Source organism: Haemorhous mexicanus, chromosome Z, assembly GCF_027477595.1.
Source record: "Haemorhous mexicanus isolate bHaeMex1 chromosome Z, bHaeMex1.pri, whole genome shotgun sequence".
Classification (NCBI taxonomy): domain Eukaryota; kingdom Metazoa; phylum Chordata; class Aves; order Passeriformes; family Fringillidae; genus Haemorhous; species Haemorhous mexicanus.
In genome coordinates this window covers 49,139,791-49,155,764 of record NC_082381.1, presented here as the reverse complement: position 1 = coordinate 49,155,764, position 15,974 = coordinate 49,139,791, and the positions used below count along the sequence as shown (strand labels likewise).

Here is a 15,974-nt window from a genome sequence, read left to right as displayed (position 1 = left end):
ATACTGTAGTTCAACACAAGTTTTTAAAAAACTATTTTTTTCCTTTAACTGCTGAGTTGATGCTTAACTGTTGAGTGGATGTTTTCTTTAACTACTGATTGCTAGAATTCATTTATCCATTTTGATCTACTTACTGTGAGTTCTCAAAAATTTTTCTATTCCCATAGCTATATTTCATGTAGAAAAAGAGTTCCAAACAATTTCAAGAATGAGGTACCCTTATTAATATTTTTTACTTCTTCTATGCATTTCACCATGGATTTTGTGATTCTAATGATGGAACACATGAAATAGCTGGCTGAAACCTCTTTTATGCTTTGTTATGCTTAAATGAATTTTGATGATAAGTCTGGAGTTAGGTTTCTTAAAATAACTACAAATATTCCAACTCCTCATAAATGTTCATGAAAGCACAATGGGCTGCAAATATTTAAAATACTAGTGAATTTTTGATCCTATTTACTCACCCTGCTTAAGTGCAATTTAGTTCCTTCTTTCTATCTTTCTTCCTTTTTTTGTCACTTTGTTTCTCATCCCCACTTCCTTTTGCAATATTAGAATTACACCATATACACATATGAACAGAAGATATAGCAAAACAAAAGCAGCATTAATTCAAATTTTGACATTAATGCAATAATATTGCTTCAAATTCTACCTTTATGAGGCTGATATACTCCTGAGAATTTTTTTAAATTTTGTAAATGCAACATATGCATGTGCAAGGCCATATGCAACTTTCCTATGTGCCCATACAATTTTTTAAGGTGTATAATACCCTTATTAAAAACATCTTCTGCAGAAAAAGTGAAGCTGTAACATGGTATGAAAAACAATTTTGTAATTAATATGCAGAGAGGTCCATGGTAATGTTCTTACTGAAAGATATAATTATTGTAATATCTACAGAAAAAAAAAACAACAAAAGAAAACCAGATTGATTTCTTTCTCAGAAACTGCATGGTCCTGGACAACAGAACATCATTATGGCCTTTATGAAGAAATCCCTGTAGAAGTTCTTACTGTTTTTTGTTTAAAAGCAAAAGACTGAGATTGTTATTTTTGCCTTTTTCCTAACGTATATGCATACATTAACAGGTAAGTCATAAAAATGTGTCATGATGTTAGATGCTTCAACTTAGATTGGCTGTTTGCTTATAAAAACATAATGATTAACATCAGACTTGATCCTTTTTTTGTTCTAGTTTCCCTTTCTTGCTTGTTGTATTAAAGTAAAATATCAGCTTTAATAAATTTTTTTTGCATACTGCTGAAATGGAAGGGGTAAGCTTTTCCTAATTATCTTTTGGTGACATACAATCCTAACTGCAATTAAGTTTTATTTTTAATTTTTCTGCCATTTTATTTTAATTGTTAGCATTACATTATGAAGATTAAACTTCTTCTTCTAAAAATTGATGAAAATTGACTTTCTTATTGTGTAGGAAATGTTTTTCTTTTTTTAACTCTTGACATTTAACTGTTGACTTGATGTTTTCTTTAAATACTGATTGCTAGAATTCATTTTTCCATTTTGACCTACTTACTGTGAGTTTTCAAAAAATGATTAAAGTATACTGTTTTACAAAAAGAAAAATAAGTATGGAGCCTACAATTCCATATTGAATAAATGATCCTTTAAATATTCCTTGTAACAAAAAGAATGCAATAAAGCGTAGGATATTCAGTGTAATGGTAAGGTAAAGGTAATGAAAAAGACAAAGAAGTTCCATATATGCACCAGCCGGGGAAAAAAAATAGACCTGCTGTTAAGGCATTCAAATTTCAGGCTGCTTTTGAAAAACTGGCAGGGTAAGCTGACAGCATAATTAAAATACATGGGTTTCTTCCTACTTCAGGGAAAGAGAAAGCTGTAAGCCAGTATTTTTGGCTACTTAACAACTTCTATATTCAATTTTCCTCTGTCACATTTTGATCAATTAATTGTGTGTGAAAATGGGGCAAGATAATCACAGCCAAATCCTTATCCAGCTTATTTAGCTGTCCAAATATTAAGGCTATTCCAATGGTAGGTTCACTCTTGTAGAACAACTGTCTTCTGAATTTTCTTCCTGCAAGGTTTTAGAAGTCCATTAATGCAAAAGAAGGTCTGTGTTCTTGGGTATAAAGGCTCATGGTATGGTGATTCATAGTGCAATTAACGTATCTTTCCAAGGGCATTGGAATGGTGAATTAGAGAGTGTGTACAACCAGCCTGACAGCGCACTGCAGACAAACCCTGAAAATGCTGAGCTCAACAATGACACAACCTTCTCTCCATGTGGTAAAGGGCTCTTTCACAGACCATGGTTGGGAGACAATACACCAAGAATTTGCAAACAGAGCAAGCCCTCTGTAGCGCAAGACTTCGGCTGAGTACTCATCATGTAAATTACTGGCAATGAGTGGACAGAAACACATCCTTGATGGTCCTGGTTAGATATTGGCATTTAAATTCCTATCACTATCCCGGGCAGACATGTTCTAAATGCTGGCTGCTTTTTCCCTTATTTTGGGATCTTCAGTTCACCCAATAAAGAGGTGCACTTTACCTTTGTTCTTTTTTCCTTTTTGTTTCACTTACTCTCTTGTGAATAGATTCGTAAAAAGAGAGCACCTCCCCTGAACATTTTTTCTGTCACCTATTCCCACTGGCATAGGAAAACAGCCTAGAATTTCAACCAGACTTTCAGCATCCACAATTTTAGTACACAGCTCAGTGGTAAAGTATAAAGCTATATAGAAAATAAGAATGTATTTTTTTTTCTGCTTGGTTGTGAACAGGTTTGTCTGTTTGCTTTTGGTTTTTGTTTCCTTTGGTTTGGTTTTTTTCTTTTTGCCAGGGAAGAAGCTACGGGGGACTGCTAATTTATTCAATTCCCAGATTAATCTCACCCACAGCTTTGTAGAATACAGTTCTTCTTTAATAAGTATGACCTCTGCTCCTTCCTCTAAATACTTTATAACTCACCCTGTTAAAGTGTTTATTTAGATTATATATTTAGGTATATTTATATTGTATATTTAGGTATATCGATTACGTATTTCTTCATAATTGCTTTGCCATGATTATTCACTATTTCACCAATCTTCATTTCATTATGCATTCCATCATAAATTACTTGCGCTTAGTTCCATATAGTCAACAAAAGTATTGAACAAAGCTGGCCTTAGAGTTTATTTTGAACTTCTCTGAAAACACCTTTATACAGTAATGATAAATGCATTATGAGGTCCACCAGCTAGATCTTAATGCATTTAACTTGGACTGCACAGATATGGTGCTATTATTTAAAATTAAAAATTCATACAAAATTAGGCCAAAAGTCAAACTCCACTTCTACTAATTCCCTGCATTTTATAGGTCTTCTAGCTTCACATAATTAAATTGGGTTTAAAATTTTTATTTTTCCATTAAAAATATTCCACTGCTATTAGTGGTTGGGGTTTTTTTACTTAGTTCTTTCTACTTAATTTTTCTATCCAATTTTCCATTATTGCAAGCAAAGCTGATGTCAGAGTAACTACTTTAGCAGTTAGCAGAAGTATTCATTAGCTGTGCTTGAGTATCGAGTATCTGAAAACTTCAGGGAATCAACGAACTAGTAATAATTAAAACTCTGAAGAACATTTAATGAGTTATTCCTGGATGTTATCACTTTCCCTAACTGCTAATGGATTGGAAATTTTATCTTTTTGCTTTACAGAGAGAAAGCTAAAACATATTCCCAGTTAGTTGTTTTACTAATCATTCTCTGCTTTTATCATTTTTACTATGTCTTCACATAAAGTACAAATTGTACTTTTATTTTTTAGGCTTAATTTTTCTTTCCTCAATCCCTTTAACTTTTCCTATTGATTTTCCACATTTAGTAAACCAAGTCTACAGGGTTAAAGAACCATTTCAGTGCAACTTCCCATGTTTCTGATAAATCTGCTATTTTTAACTTTCCCTTGCCAACTGAAACAGTGTAGGTGTATATGCATATTTAGTTTATTTCTTTATTGATGAAGGACAACATTTTGACTCCCATATAATCTGTAAAAATCCCATGTAATGTGTAAAAATTAATTAATTAATCCCATGTAATGTGTAAAAATACTCAACTTTTTTCTGTCTAAAATACAATCAATTTCCCCTAACTTCGGCATTTTAAGATCCAAGCATATTATTGCATTAAAACCGCAATCTGCTTGTCCTAAATGAATATTAGGAGGTCACAATCACTCCCAGCCACTAACTTTGGCTGAAAAAAGAGATGTTTTTATTCAAAGTAGAGAATGACCTGTATTAAATGCAAACCTACTTTCAGTTATCACACAATTTCTTTTAAAACTCTAATGATGTGTTCATTGCTTCCATAAAATCACAGATAGCACACGTCATATTTTCTAATAACAGGGGGTTTTTTCCAGTCTCTATGGTTTAGCAATCACTTCTTGTGTCATAAATATTTTTGTTTATAACACAAATATATAACGACTAGCTTTGTTGCATCCAAATAAAACTTTCACTTATATACACTTATAATCAGGTTTTGCATGGGAAATTCACAAAAAAGAGTTAAAGACAAATTCAATGTAGAATATGTATTCCTGGCTCCATAGCAAGTAGCTATGAGAGTCTCTACTCTCATTGAAAAATAAAAAATAAAATACAAGTTTAAACTAATTTAATTAAGATTAATTTACTGAAGACTGAAGAAATTTTCATCTCACCTCATCTACACCATTACATAAAGTTATGTCTGAATGAACCAAAAGGTATCTAGCCAAACAATCTGGTCATATTATTAAACAATGACAAATGAATAAGACATTCAAACTCTGTTCAGTTCCATGAACCTGAGGTACACAGAATGAGAAGGCAGACATTCACAATCTTCTAATTAAGCTACCTGCTGTTTTGTATCTACATGAGTTCAAATGAGACCAGATGTAAGGTTATAAGCATTTCTAATGTGTGCATACAGTACAGGGCAAAGTGAAGGAAATTATAAATCTAAAAAATGCACTTTAACATGGCACAAACAACTTCATAGCACATGAAGAGAGCCAAATGGAAAAAGCCTTCAAATATACATTTTTAGGGAAGACCAATATGAAAATGCTATCTTTGGTGATAATACAGGAGTTATTTAAAATTCTAAGAGCATATACTACTTCAAACTAAGGGAACTCCTTCCAGGATATATAATTTCCACTGATATCACAACTTCATTCAAAACAGAAGCTCATGCTGATACGGCATGCTAGGTTAATAAAAAAGATTGGGATATTCCTTTTTTACTATAGTGTTTCTGTCTATCAGATGTAGCAAATATTCCAGTAAATCATGGAGGTTCCATGACAGAAATTATTTTGGCAAAACAAAATATTAATAGGATTTATTTTATATACCTCTTAATTAATTAATGCAAAATATAACAATGGACTATATGAGGGAAATTGTATTTGAATTCTCTAAGTAGCCATCACTAATATTGTGGCTGAATTATTAAGAATTAGATTTTGACCTTAAACACAGTATTTCAGTGAAGTTTCCTAGGCTAGTGCCTTTGAAATAGTTTATTCTTCAGATTCCTCATCGATAATAATTAAAAAGAAGTCAGTACCCATAGATACGGCCTCTTCAACAAGCCCACAGAGCAGCTCCAGCCACTGAGGGCTCATGTTGTCAGGCAGCTTACCATAGGGTGAGAATTTGAGATTCATTACTTCCTTGAGCTGAGACTACATTGTCATTCATGGTTGGTATACAAACATCAGACAAAAATTATTTGAAAGAGTAACATATGCTCTTGAATATCTAAACTGTTTGCATTTCAACACAGAATTAACAACTGACCAATAAAATTCACTCACCCTCTCTTCGATTAAGCCTTGCAAATCCAGGGCTGTGACTGCTAGACAGCTCTGATGAGCTACTGAATGATGACTGAGGCAAAGCAGACACCAGCTGATCATCACAATTATCTGCCAATGAAAAATATCACATTCACGTTAATCCAACAGAACCACTTACTGGAATTGTAACAGAATCAACTCTGCATCTGAGAGCAGCACATCTCTAAATATTGCCTCTTGCTGTATTATGTGTAGAACTATCAGTACTGAGGCACAGGTTTTGGGGTTTTTTACGCAATATTTCATGAGACAACTAGACAATAATTTCTCATGTCCTTTAACCAGCAGGTTTTACCAACTTCTGACTTAACTTCTGAGATCATACTGAGGAATGGTTCACTGTCACTCATTATGATTTACGTGAACAGCAAGTGACACTTTCAATTTCCTGTTGCATCACCAACCTTCAACCTCACCACGTGTTTTTTATTTACTTTTGACCTGATGCCAGCACAGGTCTTTGCAATCACTTATAATGTGCAATCACTTTTAATACAGTTGTTTCTAAAAAAAAAAAAAAAAAAAAAAAAAAAAAAAAAAAAAATAAAGCCAAGCAAACTGAATGAAATTAAATAAAAAAGTAATCTCATTCCTTTTAAGCACAGTAAACATGACCAAAAGGACAATTTTTGCTTCGCAAATGGTATATGCATTTGATACAGACACAGCAAAATAATCATTACCTCACAAATATTAGTATGCAAATCCTAACATCATACAGAATAAAACCTGAGCATTTCAGAAGAAGAAGACTTAACTGCAGTTCACAATCAATTGTGCAGAAACAAGCAAACGCTAATCAATACTCTAGCTTTAAATGCCTCTCCAGCTGAATTAGTATACAGGATATGTATTCATTCTCCATTTAAATTTTAAATGTATCAATTGGGAATCAATATCTGATCTAGTTCAGCTGAAAGAAAATTAAGTTCAAAAAACTCAAGTGCAGCAAGTCCTTCCCTAACTATACTGGGACTGGCATCAGTTCTTTAGAGAAAGAGGAAATTATGTCAAATTTTAGTCTTTATGAAGTGTTTCTTTTCAGGACAATCACATTCTTCAGATGCAACTAACAACTGACAAGTCATAGGTGAATTCTTCTTCTTCCACTCCTGTCTACCAGGATTCACAGTCAAAACCCATAAATATTAATGAATACAAAATCTTTTCCTTACTTTAATTAATAATTAAGTGTTTCTGCTAAGTAATTATAGATATTTCTAATTAACCGCAGACTTTAATATGAATGTCCGAAGGGGATTGTTGATCACATTCAAAAATTTTGGTTTTGATGTTTTTTAATTTAGTTATTTGAGGAAAACTCTTTCTAAAGGAAAGGCCTAGTAGAGCCCTTGACTGTTAAGAGTTAGAAGTTCTCTCCTCAATTCTGTAAATAATATCCATTCCCAACAAACAATAGGTTTTAATAATTGCTCTTGATAAAGTCAGATATGCCATATTCTACCAAGATCAGAGTACTTCTCTCATGAAAAAAAGAAATAAAATTATTCTTTGTTTCACAAATTTACTTCCTGTTCAAGATTGGCACAATAAAAAATGAAATGAAAAAATTTATACCAGTCTTCAGTGTCTAACTACAAACTCATTTTTTCACTTCATTATCCACAGATTAGATTTATAATGGTGAAAGAAGCTGTACTACTTGTGACAAATTGTCCAACTGGTAAGCACAAAAAAGAAAAAAAAAAGGAAGGTCTTATGAGTAAGAGCATTGCACTGGCAAGACTTAGAAAAGGATCTCATTAGTGAAAGATTTCTTTACAGCACAGAAAATAGAAAGAATTTATTAGTCATAAATTGCATTAGAAAGAGAAGAATATGATGATGCTGTTCTTCACACAGAGAGCTACTTACACTGCTGATTCAAGGGAACACTTCAAGTGTCACTCATCCCTTTTCTACCACCAAAGACTACACTGTAAGTCTAGTTACCAAGATGAATATTAAGAGGAAAAAAACAAAAGGCATTTTTACTCAAATCTATCTGCATGATGATACAATCACGGACCCACAGAATGACAGAACAGCTTGAGTTGGAAAGGACCTTTAAAGGTCATTTAGTCCAACCCCCTGCCATAAGCTAGGACACCTGCACTAGACCAGACTGCCCAGAACCCCATCCAACCTCATCTACAGTGTTTCTGAGGGTGAAGCATCTACAGCCTGTCTGGGTAAACAGCCCCGGTGTTTTACTACCCCCATCATAAAAAAATTCTTTGTTGTAACCCATCTAAATCTACCCTCTTTTGTTTCAAAACCATTTTCCCTTGTTCTATTGCTACAGACTTTCTTATTAAGTACTGAAAGGGCCAAAACAAGGTCTCTGTGGCAGCTTCTCTTCTCCAGAATGAACAATCCCAGCTCTCTCAGCCTTTCCTAGGAGAGCTTCTGCTCCATTCCTCTGAACACTTTTTCAGCCCTCATCTGGACCTGCTCCACAGGTCCATGTCCTCCCTGTGCTCAAAATAGCAGAGCTACTTGCAGCAGAATGTCTCATCTCTCTCAAATGCCTCATATTTTAAATATTGATCTTCTGGTGAGAGGTGGCATGTGTTATGAAATGAATCATCAGGAATGAGAGCATGCCATTAATACACAGAAGCACCAGTAGATAAACAACAGCAGGCACACTACTTTTAAATCACCCCTGGGTATAACTCTTCACAAATTTCAATTCAAAATAAACCAAAAAAAAAGCTACATTTCCGCTGGATGGATGATACATCTGCCTTTGTAATGTTAGCTTCTGCCAAATACATTTTTCACCTTTTTTCTTTTTAATGTACACGTTGGAAAGGAATCAATGGTACTGAATTATTCTACCCAGATGGTCTAATACATGTGTATTTGTGAAACACACATATTGCTTTGAGATATTCCCAGAAGAATTCTATGAGCACTTAGCATTTATCATATAACAGTTTATGTCAAACTTGATTTATAATAGAAAGGCACATAAAATTTTGAATATTAGAAAGAGGTATTATCCAAAATCTAACCGTCCATGATATGGCTTTTTGCCTTTTGAACAATATGAGAAATGAGCAATTTGTCACAAATAGATATACACTGAATAATTATACATTTATTTTACAACAGCCACTATGCTTTATTTCAGGAAAATGACTTCATATGAACTTCTGCTTCATGGCTTAGCACATGTAGCCTAAAACATATTCTTGTGGTAACTTCCACAGTGCAATTTAACTCAAAATTTAGTATGAATTCCAGAGTGAAATCAATGCACTTTGTAGAAATTGTCAAGAACCAGATGGTCAGTATGAACTTGCTTCTCAATGTAAATAAAAACAAATGAAAGAATAGTCTTTACAGGGTGCCAATTCTGTATGCTTTCATTTACATTGGAAGATATTCCACACGATGGAAACACTGTTTGAATTCAGTGCTTTCTCACATGCCAACAGTGACTTTTCCTTTCTCTTGGACAGCCTTCCACTGTTCAACAGAACACATCTTGCCGCTGAAGGCAATGTAGGGCTTACTAGTGACATTTCACTGAGCTTCTTCTAGGCTAAAGGAATACTTAAGTCGACCATTCTAACATGAGATTTAAACCAAGGAATTTTAGTTAAAAGTTGTCCATCATATAGCATTAATTACATTTTTTGTGATAAATATATATATTTTTAAACAATACATAAGAATACCAAAAGCATAAAGAAGTCCTAGGTTTCTTTAATATGCACAAAAATCTGGTGACAAATAATGTTTAGTGAAAGAAAAAATATATAAACAAAATACATATTATCTGTTATTCAAGAAAAGTTATTCAAGTTATATAAGGCATGCCTTTCCACATATCATAATTCCAGTGTGAGTTTATCAAATTTATAAAGCAACTGAGGCATTTTAAAGGAATAAAACTCTTAAGTGATGCATGTATAAAGTAAGCCTATCATTTCTCTTCCAGCTCCAAACAAAAACTATTATGCATAAACAGAGTAAGCCAAGAAATTTTTAATACACAGGTACTATAAATTACATAGATCATGCCACATGAACTACAACAAAGGAGTTCAAATAGGATATCATCCTATAATAATAACAGTTACAATACCAATATTTACAGTTATCATGACTATGTTTATAACATTATGGTTGAACAAATAAATTTTGTTTCTTCCACCAAAGCAGCTGCTTGCTGAAATAAAAATTTTAATAAAAATAGCTGAATACTGGGAAAATCTGAGATTTATTTATTCAGAATGGATAGGTGTATATTTTAATTTCCATGTAGTGGAAAGGACCTGATTTTATTTACAGGCATAAACCTCCTCTTTTCTGTGAAAACTTCAAAAAGATATGGCACTGATTTTACTTTGAATAGAACAATTTCTTTGTCTGAATTATCAGCCTGCTCCACAATAATGACTAACAGATTTTACTGCTTTTCAATTTGAGTGCAAATTTACTCTAAATAAGCAAATGTCAACATGCCTAGCTACTACAAGTTGATGTGAAAAATTATATTTTGTTCATAACTATCTAAAAAGTACATGCATTACATTGTCACATTGACTTTACTCATGACATATCTTAGCTTGAACTAAAACATCCCAACCAAAGTGCATACACAAATTAACATATTGCAATTTCACTTATTTTCCTTTTTAATGAAATTATTTTCAGCTATTATATTGTTGCATGCACCTATTTTTTCCTTAAAATTCAGTTTACTCCAAAACTCCCTCAACCGACAAGAACAACCAACTCTTAATTAACTATTAAACTTCTCATAAGGCAGGACAGAAGTAGCATAGAAGGAAAAAAAAAAAAATGACATTTGACTTCCCTAGAAACCTATCAAGTTCTTCAGTAGGGAAAACTAAATACCTAATCATCAGACAAGTAGAACAGCTAAAAACAACTAGAAAAGCAGTCACAGTGGAAGAGAATAGAAGAGGCAACAGCTCTGGGAGTCTCTCAGAAGTGTAATAGTGTTCATCTTTACCATGTAGGTAAGTCCTAAGAAGAATTAACTTTGCTATCAATTTTTAATAAATTAATGCCTATGATAAAAAACCTCGTGAATAGGAATGAGTTTCATAACAATAAAGCACATATCATACTGTAGCAACAAGACTAGTGCTTGCTAAAACCTAAAAAAAAGGCACCACAAGACCTACCCTCCAACAGGGATTTATTAAATCTTTGGTTCTGTCATGTGCACTTCAAAGTTCTTTTCCCATCACTGTGAAGACCAAATATTCTATAGTCTGTCTACTCTTTTCAACAAAAGAGACTTTATTTTCCCCAGGAGTGAGCACCTATGTCATTTTACCTAATAGAATTTTTAGGTATGTTAATTGTGGTAATTTAGACTTTGGTCAGTGTGCAGGCTTGTAATTAGTTCCAAAACATTCATTGAATTTAATGAGATTCCTATGGCATAGCTAAAAAGAGATTTCCCCTCTCCCTGTTTTCCTGAGAGGTGTTGACCATTGTGTTGGTCCCAGTCTTAGTGAAATCTTCATCAATAAGAGAAATGAGGAGAAGTCGACAGATTTACAGACCATTAGACCTCCACAGTTTCAGGCCTTCTAGCTACACAGTGTGCAAAGTCACTTAAGATGAACCCAGCCTGCCATGACTGCTGCTGCTGCTATATGCTTATGCTTGCATTTGCCTCCTGGACAGGGATAAATTATCCTTGATCAGAGAGCCTCAGAACTTCTTTATCTTAGGTCTACTGCTGGCTATTTGTAGCTAGAAGCTTAAAATCAACTCACTAGGAAAGTTGCAACGTTTCATTCATGCCTTTTGATAGCCACCAGGGTTTTCCATTCTCCAGTTCAGTTTATGGAACACATTAGGCATTTCCACATAACTACCTTTCAACTGCATGTAGTAGCCAAATGAGTTCATAATGCCTTACTTCACTAAGATTTCTGCTATTTGCTTATTTGAAAGATGTTAACCTTTCAAGATGAAATTTTACTTGTGAGCAGCTCAGGCTGGTTTTCTTTATTTTTTACTTAAACACAAGTTTTCATTAATAGATTTCACTTATTTCTCGGAGGCTGTGGAGAGAGAAGGCAGGGAGAGGGAGCTGATTGTCCCAGATAAAAAAAGAAGGTTTTAGGATTTTGAAACAGCCTCTCTGGAAATGTAAAGACTTTATCAAGGAGATAACCCACATGGCAGGGCTGATGATTTTCTTGAACTTGAAAAAAAGTCTTCCAGTCTTCTGATCATCTTTTCCAGACAGCAGCTAACACAATTTCAGCACAGAATTCTGACAATTAGCAGTCAATTATTCCTTTTATATTCACATGAGGCATGTGAATTTTACTCTAACAAAATACATGAAACGCTGTATTTTCTTCCTTTCAAGGAGCTATCCCTTTCCACAACTGAAGCTATTTCATGCCAACAAGAAATCAAGAACAGCTAGTGAGTACAAAAAGCCAAATTTCCTCTGTGTTCACAGACAACCTTGTTGCTCTCCAGGGACGTAAAAGACTTTTTGTGACTGAACACAGAGAATAGGATAAACACTGCAGTAATATAGATCAGAATTTAATTATACAGGAATGGACGGGATAAAAAAAATGTTTCCCTACAGACACTTGCAAAGATTCACACCTTGCAATATATCTTCAATTGCTGGCATGTTTGTTATATAGCTGGAAATTATGTTTTCCTTAGGTTTTTATTTGTTTATTTTTTACTTTGTTTTTATCTGACTACATGATACTTTTGTTCCATATATTAGGGAAAGGGAGCATGAAAATCCCAAAGAGTTCTGAAAATCCGTGAGCAAGTGAAATAAAGGACTACCTTGTTCTTAGTACTGAGAAACCAGCCGTAAGTCAGAAACTCTACTACTACTAACTGGCACTAAAGACAAGCAAATTAATTCACTCCTCATTCTATTGGTTATTTCCAGAAACCTTCAGACAATGATTCAATACAAGGCAAGTACTGTCACTAAAACTTAACTCTTAATTCCTACTACCATTTGAAACCAGAAAAGTTCTTTTAAGTTCCAAGATGATTATATAAAGACTGCATTTTTTTCATTGATTCCAATTACATTTTTTTATTTGTGAATTCAGTACTGAAAAAGCATATAATACAATAAAACATTAGACTAGGACAAATTAGACCTGAGAGGTGATGGGGAAAATGGATGACTTCTAGTCAGGATCTTCTTATTAACTTTGAAGAAATAAGACAAAATTTATTAATTAGGCAAATATGATTCAGTAACGCTTCAAGATCAACGTCTTCAGGATGTATTCCACAGTAAATCAAGTAGAAAGGCTTCTACTAGATGGGCAAGTTTTGTGTCTTTTGACTTAAATGTCTACTTCTCAAAAAGAGTCAGAATGGTAAAATTAGGATAAACACTTTCCAAAACATCACAGAATCAGAGTTTTGTAGGTTCTTATGGGCCTTATTTGGTTGTATAAACTCAAAATAATATTTAATTATTATTTCTATTTCTGAAATATCATGCATTTTCATTGAGTTTTCGTGGGGATCTTAGCAACTTGGACTACAGGTTGAAAAAAATTTCTAGTATAAAAAAAGATAGTAATAAATTAAATGTTAGTAAGCATGATCTTCTGGGTAAATAATTTAATTCAGTAAGTCAAATTGAGGTTTTTCTGGGAAAAGCTTTGAAAGATTAATGCACTTTATAATGTCTGTTGAAGTTTCTCAAGCACGCATAGTAGAAAAAACAAGGTTTTTAGAGAGAATGAAAATGAATATATATATTGTAAGGGAGTAAAAAAAATAATTACAATTTATAATTAAAATATTTCATATAGATCAAAAGCACATAAACTTTACCATCAGCATTCATTTTTTCCCATGTCATTGTGTAATATATGAAAACGAATTTTGTAGCACCATGAAATGTTCATTCTCATGAGCTATGTCTTTAAATTCTTGCTGGTTGATTACATTTTCACCATCTTAGTGCTATGCCATAATGTTTTTGAAATTTGGAATATTTTATTAGAAATAAATTCTTTTCATCCAGAATAACATGGTCAGATAACATATACATGTTTCTCGCGATCAATAAAACCCTCTTCACCACAAGAGAGGATATTTAACATGCCTTGCTGCCAGAAGTACACAGAAATCTTTTTGGTTTTTCGTAAACCAGCAGGTGCAGAGAGAATTCACGTGATAGAGGGAAAGAACTGTTTGTTTGGTGCGATGAAAGCTTTGACTGTGATTTAATTACATCAAACTTTTCTCAAAGGTGGAGGGCTTCACTTAGACTACACTTCACCCAAGCAACAAACTTCCCATTATTAAAAATAAAAAGAACAGTTCTCCTCTTCAAAATGAGGGGAAAAAAAAAAAAAAAAGGTAAGATTTCACAGGGAAACATCAATGAAATTCAATGCCTTAAAAAATAATTCCAAACCCCCGCCTCGTTTAATCCATGACTCTGGCAACAGGCTCCTCACATCACTTACTTACTTCCAAAGGCATAGGCCAGTTCTGCTCTGCTTGAAAGTATCTGACAAGCAAAGAAACTCAAGAGGCCCAAGATCACTGAGGGCAGTACAAATAAAATCCTTGTTATCGCACTGTAGGAAAAGAGGAAAAAAGTGCATGCACTTACTCATTTCAGGATTAAAAGGGTTAATATACCAAACTGACTCCTCTTACAGACTGTAAAAACTGTCCCAGTAATTAATACTTACACACACTGTGTAACAGTATTTCACTGTTGTAAATTCCATTTATAAATTTAAATATCTTTACTGCTAGGGAATAATATCTTTTTTCGAGATCTAAGATTTTCAATACAAGATTTAAAGTTTACCTTCAGCTGTAAACCTTTTGATCATGCTGTCTTCTCTCCATACAAAAGAAATAATCTCCTTTCTTCACTATCACTTGTACTGTTTCAAGTGAAAGTTTATACCAATGGTGATAAAATTACCTCAAAAATTCTTAAATAAAACAAATTATTTCAGTCTTATCCAGCAAGCCCTATTTTCCACACCCTGCATCACTCTGTAGGCATACTTTGAACAGTCAGCATTTGCAGCTTTTTCTTGAAGAAAAGGTACAAGCAGAAAAACTGGTAGCAGGAATCAATCCTCTGCGCTGAAAGCAAATTTTCATCAATTATTTTCATATACCATATTTGTGAAATTTTCTTATCAAGGCCCAAGATGCTGTTCCATGAAACACATGGTATGTCTCCAGCTATTCTTTGGCTGTCTTCACCATTGTGAGCACGTAGCTCTTGCCTTGGTAGATCTGCAGGGGTGTGATGCAATCAAACCTCCCCTTATTTGTATTTTGATCTGAGCTGAGTCAGTTGGTTAGAGCATGGTGCTAACAATGCCAAGGTTGGAGAATTTGATCCCTATATGGATCATTCATTTACAAGTTGGACTCAGTGATCCTTACTGGTCCCTTTCAACTCTGAATATTCAGTGATTCTGTGACCACTGTCTACCATACCACAGAGGCTTTACTTGGTCTGCTTGATCCCAGCACCCTTCACAGTTAAGGATAACCTGGGGGATAGCATCCCTGGGTAAGTCCACCCCTTGACCACAAACTCATCTGGGTGTTGCATCTCTTCCCTGATGACCTGAGGCATCATGGGCCCACCAAGTCAGAAACAATTCACCCTTCCAGTCCAGATCCTCCTGAGGCATTTTAATCTTGGCAGCTCAATCCACTCAGCCATTGTTGCGATGTTCTTCAGCAGCCCAGCTCTTGGGCACATCTGCATCTCATGATGAACTTCTACAGCCAGTTTCTCTATCCAGGCAGCCACATCTTGCCACAGTTCAGCCGCTCAGGTGGGTTTGTCTCTGCACTTCCAACTGGTCTTTTTCCATCTTTCTGGCCTCCTCCACAGAGCATTTGACACTATCCACCAGTCAGTGTAGAGATAGAGTGCTGGCCATTTCTCTTCTTCACTTCCACATTCAGCAGCATCTAAGGCCGGGCTTTGAGCTCTGACCTGATCCACCCTGTCCCTCAATAGCTTTTGTGACTCATCGCGTAGGGCATCCATTTTTGACGTACCCCTA

General features: G+C 34.3%; 1 protein-coding gene across 1 annotated transcript in view; it reads right to left on the bottom strand.

Moving 5' to 3' along the window:
- CNTNAP4 (contactin associated protein family member 4) overlaps positions 1-15,974 on the bottom strand; it is a 203,137-nt gene that overhangs the window by 150,791 nt on the left and 36,372 nt on the right. Inside the window, exon 2 of the mRNA XM_059836635.1 lies at positions 5,866-5,976. Within this exon, the coding sequence (XP_059692618.1) occupies positions 5,866-5,976 (111 nt within the window). The remainder of the gene's footprint in view (positions 1-5,865; positions 5,977-15,974) is intronic.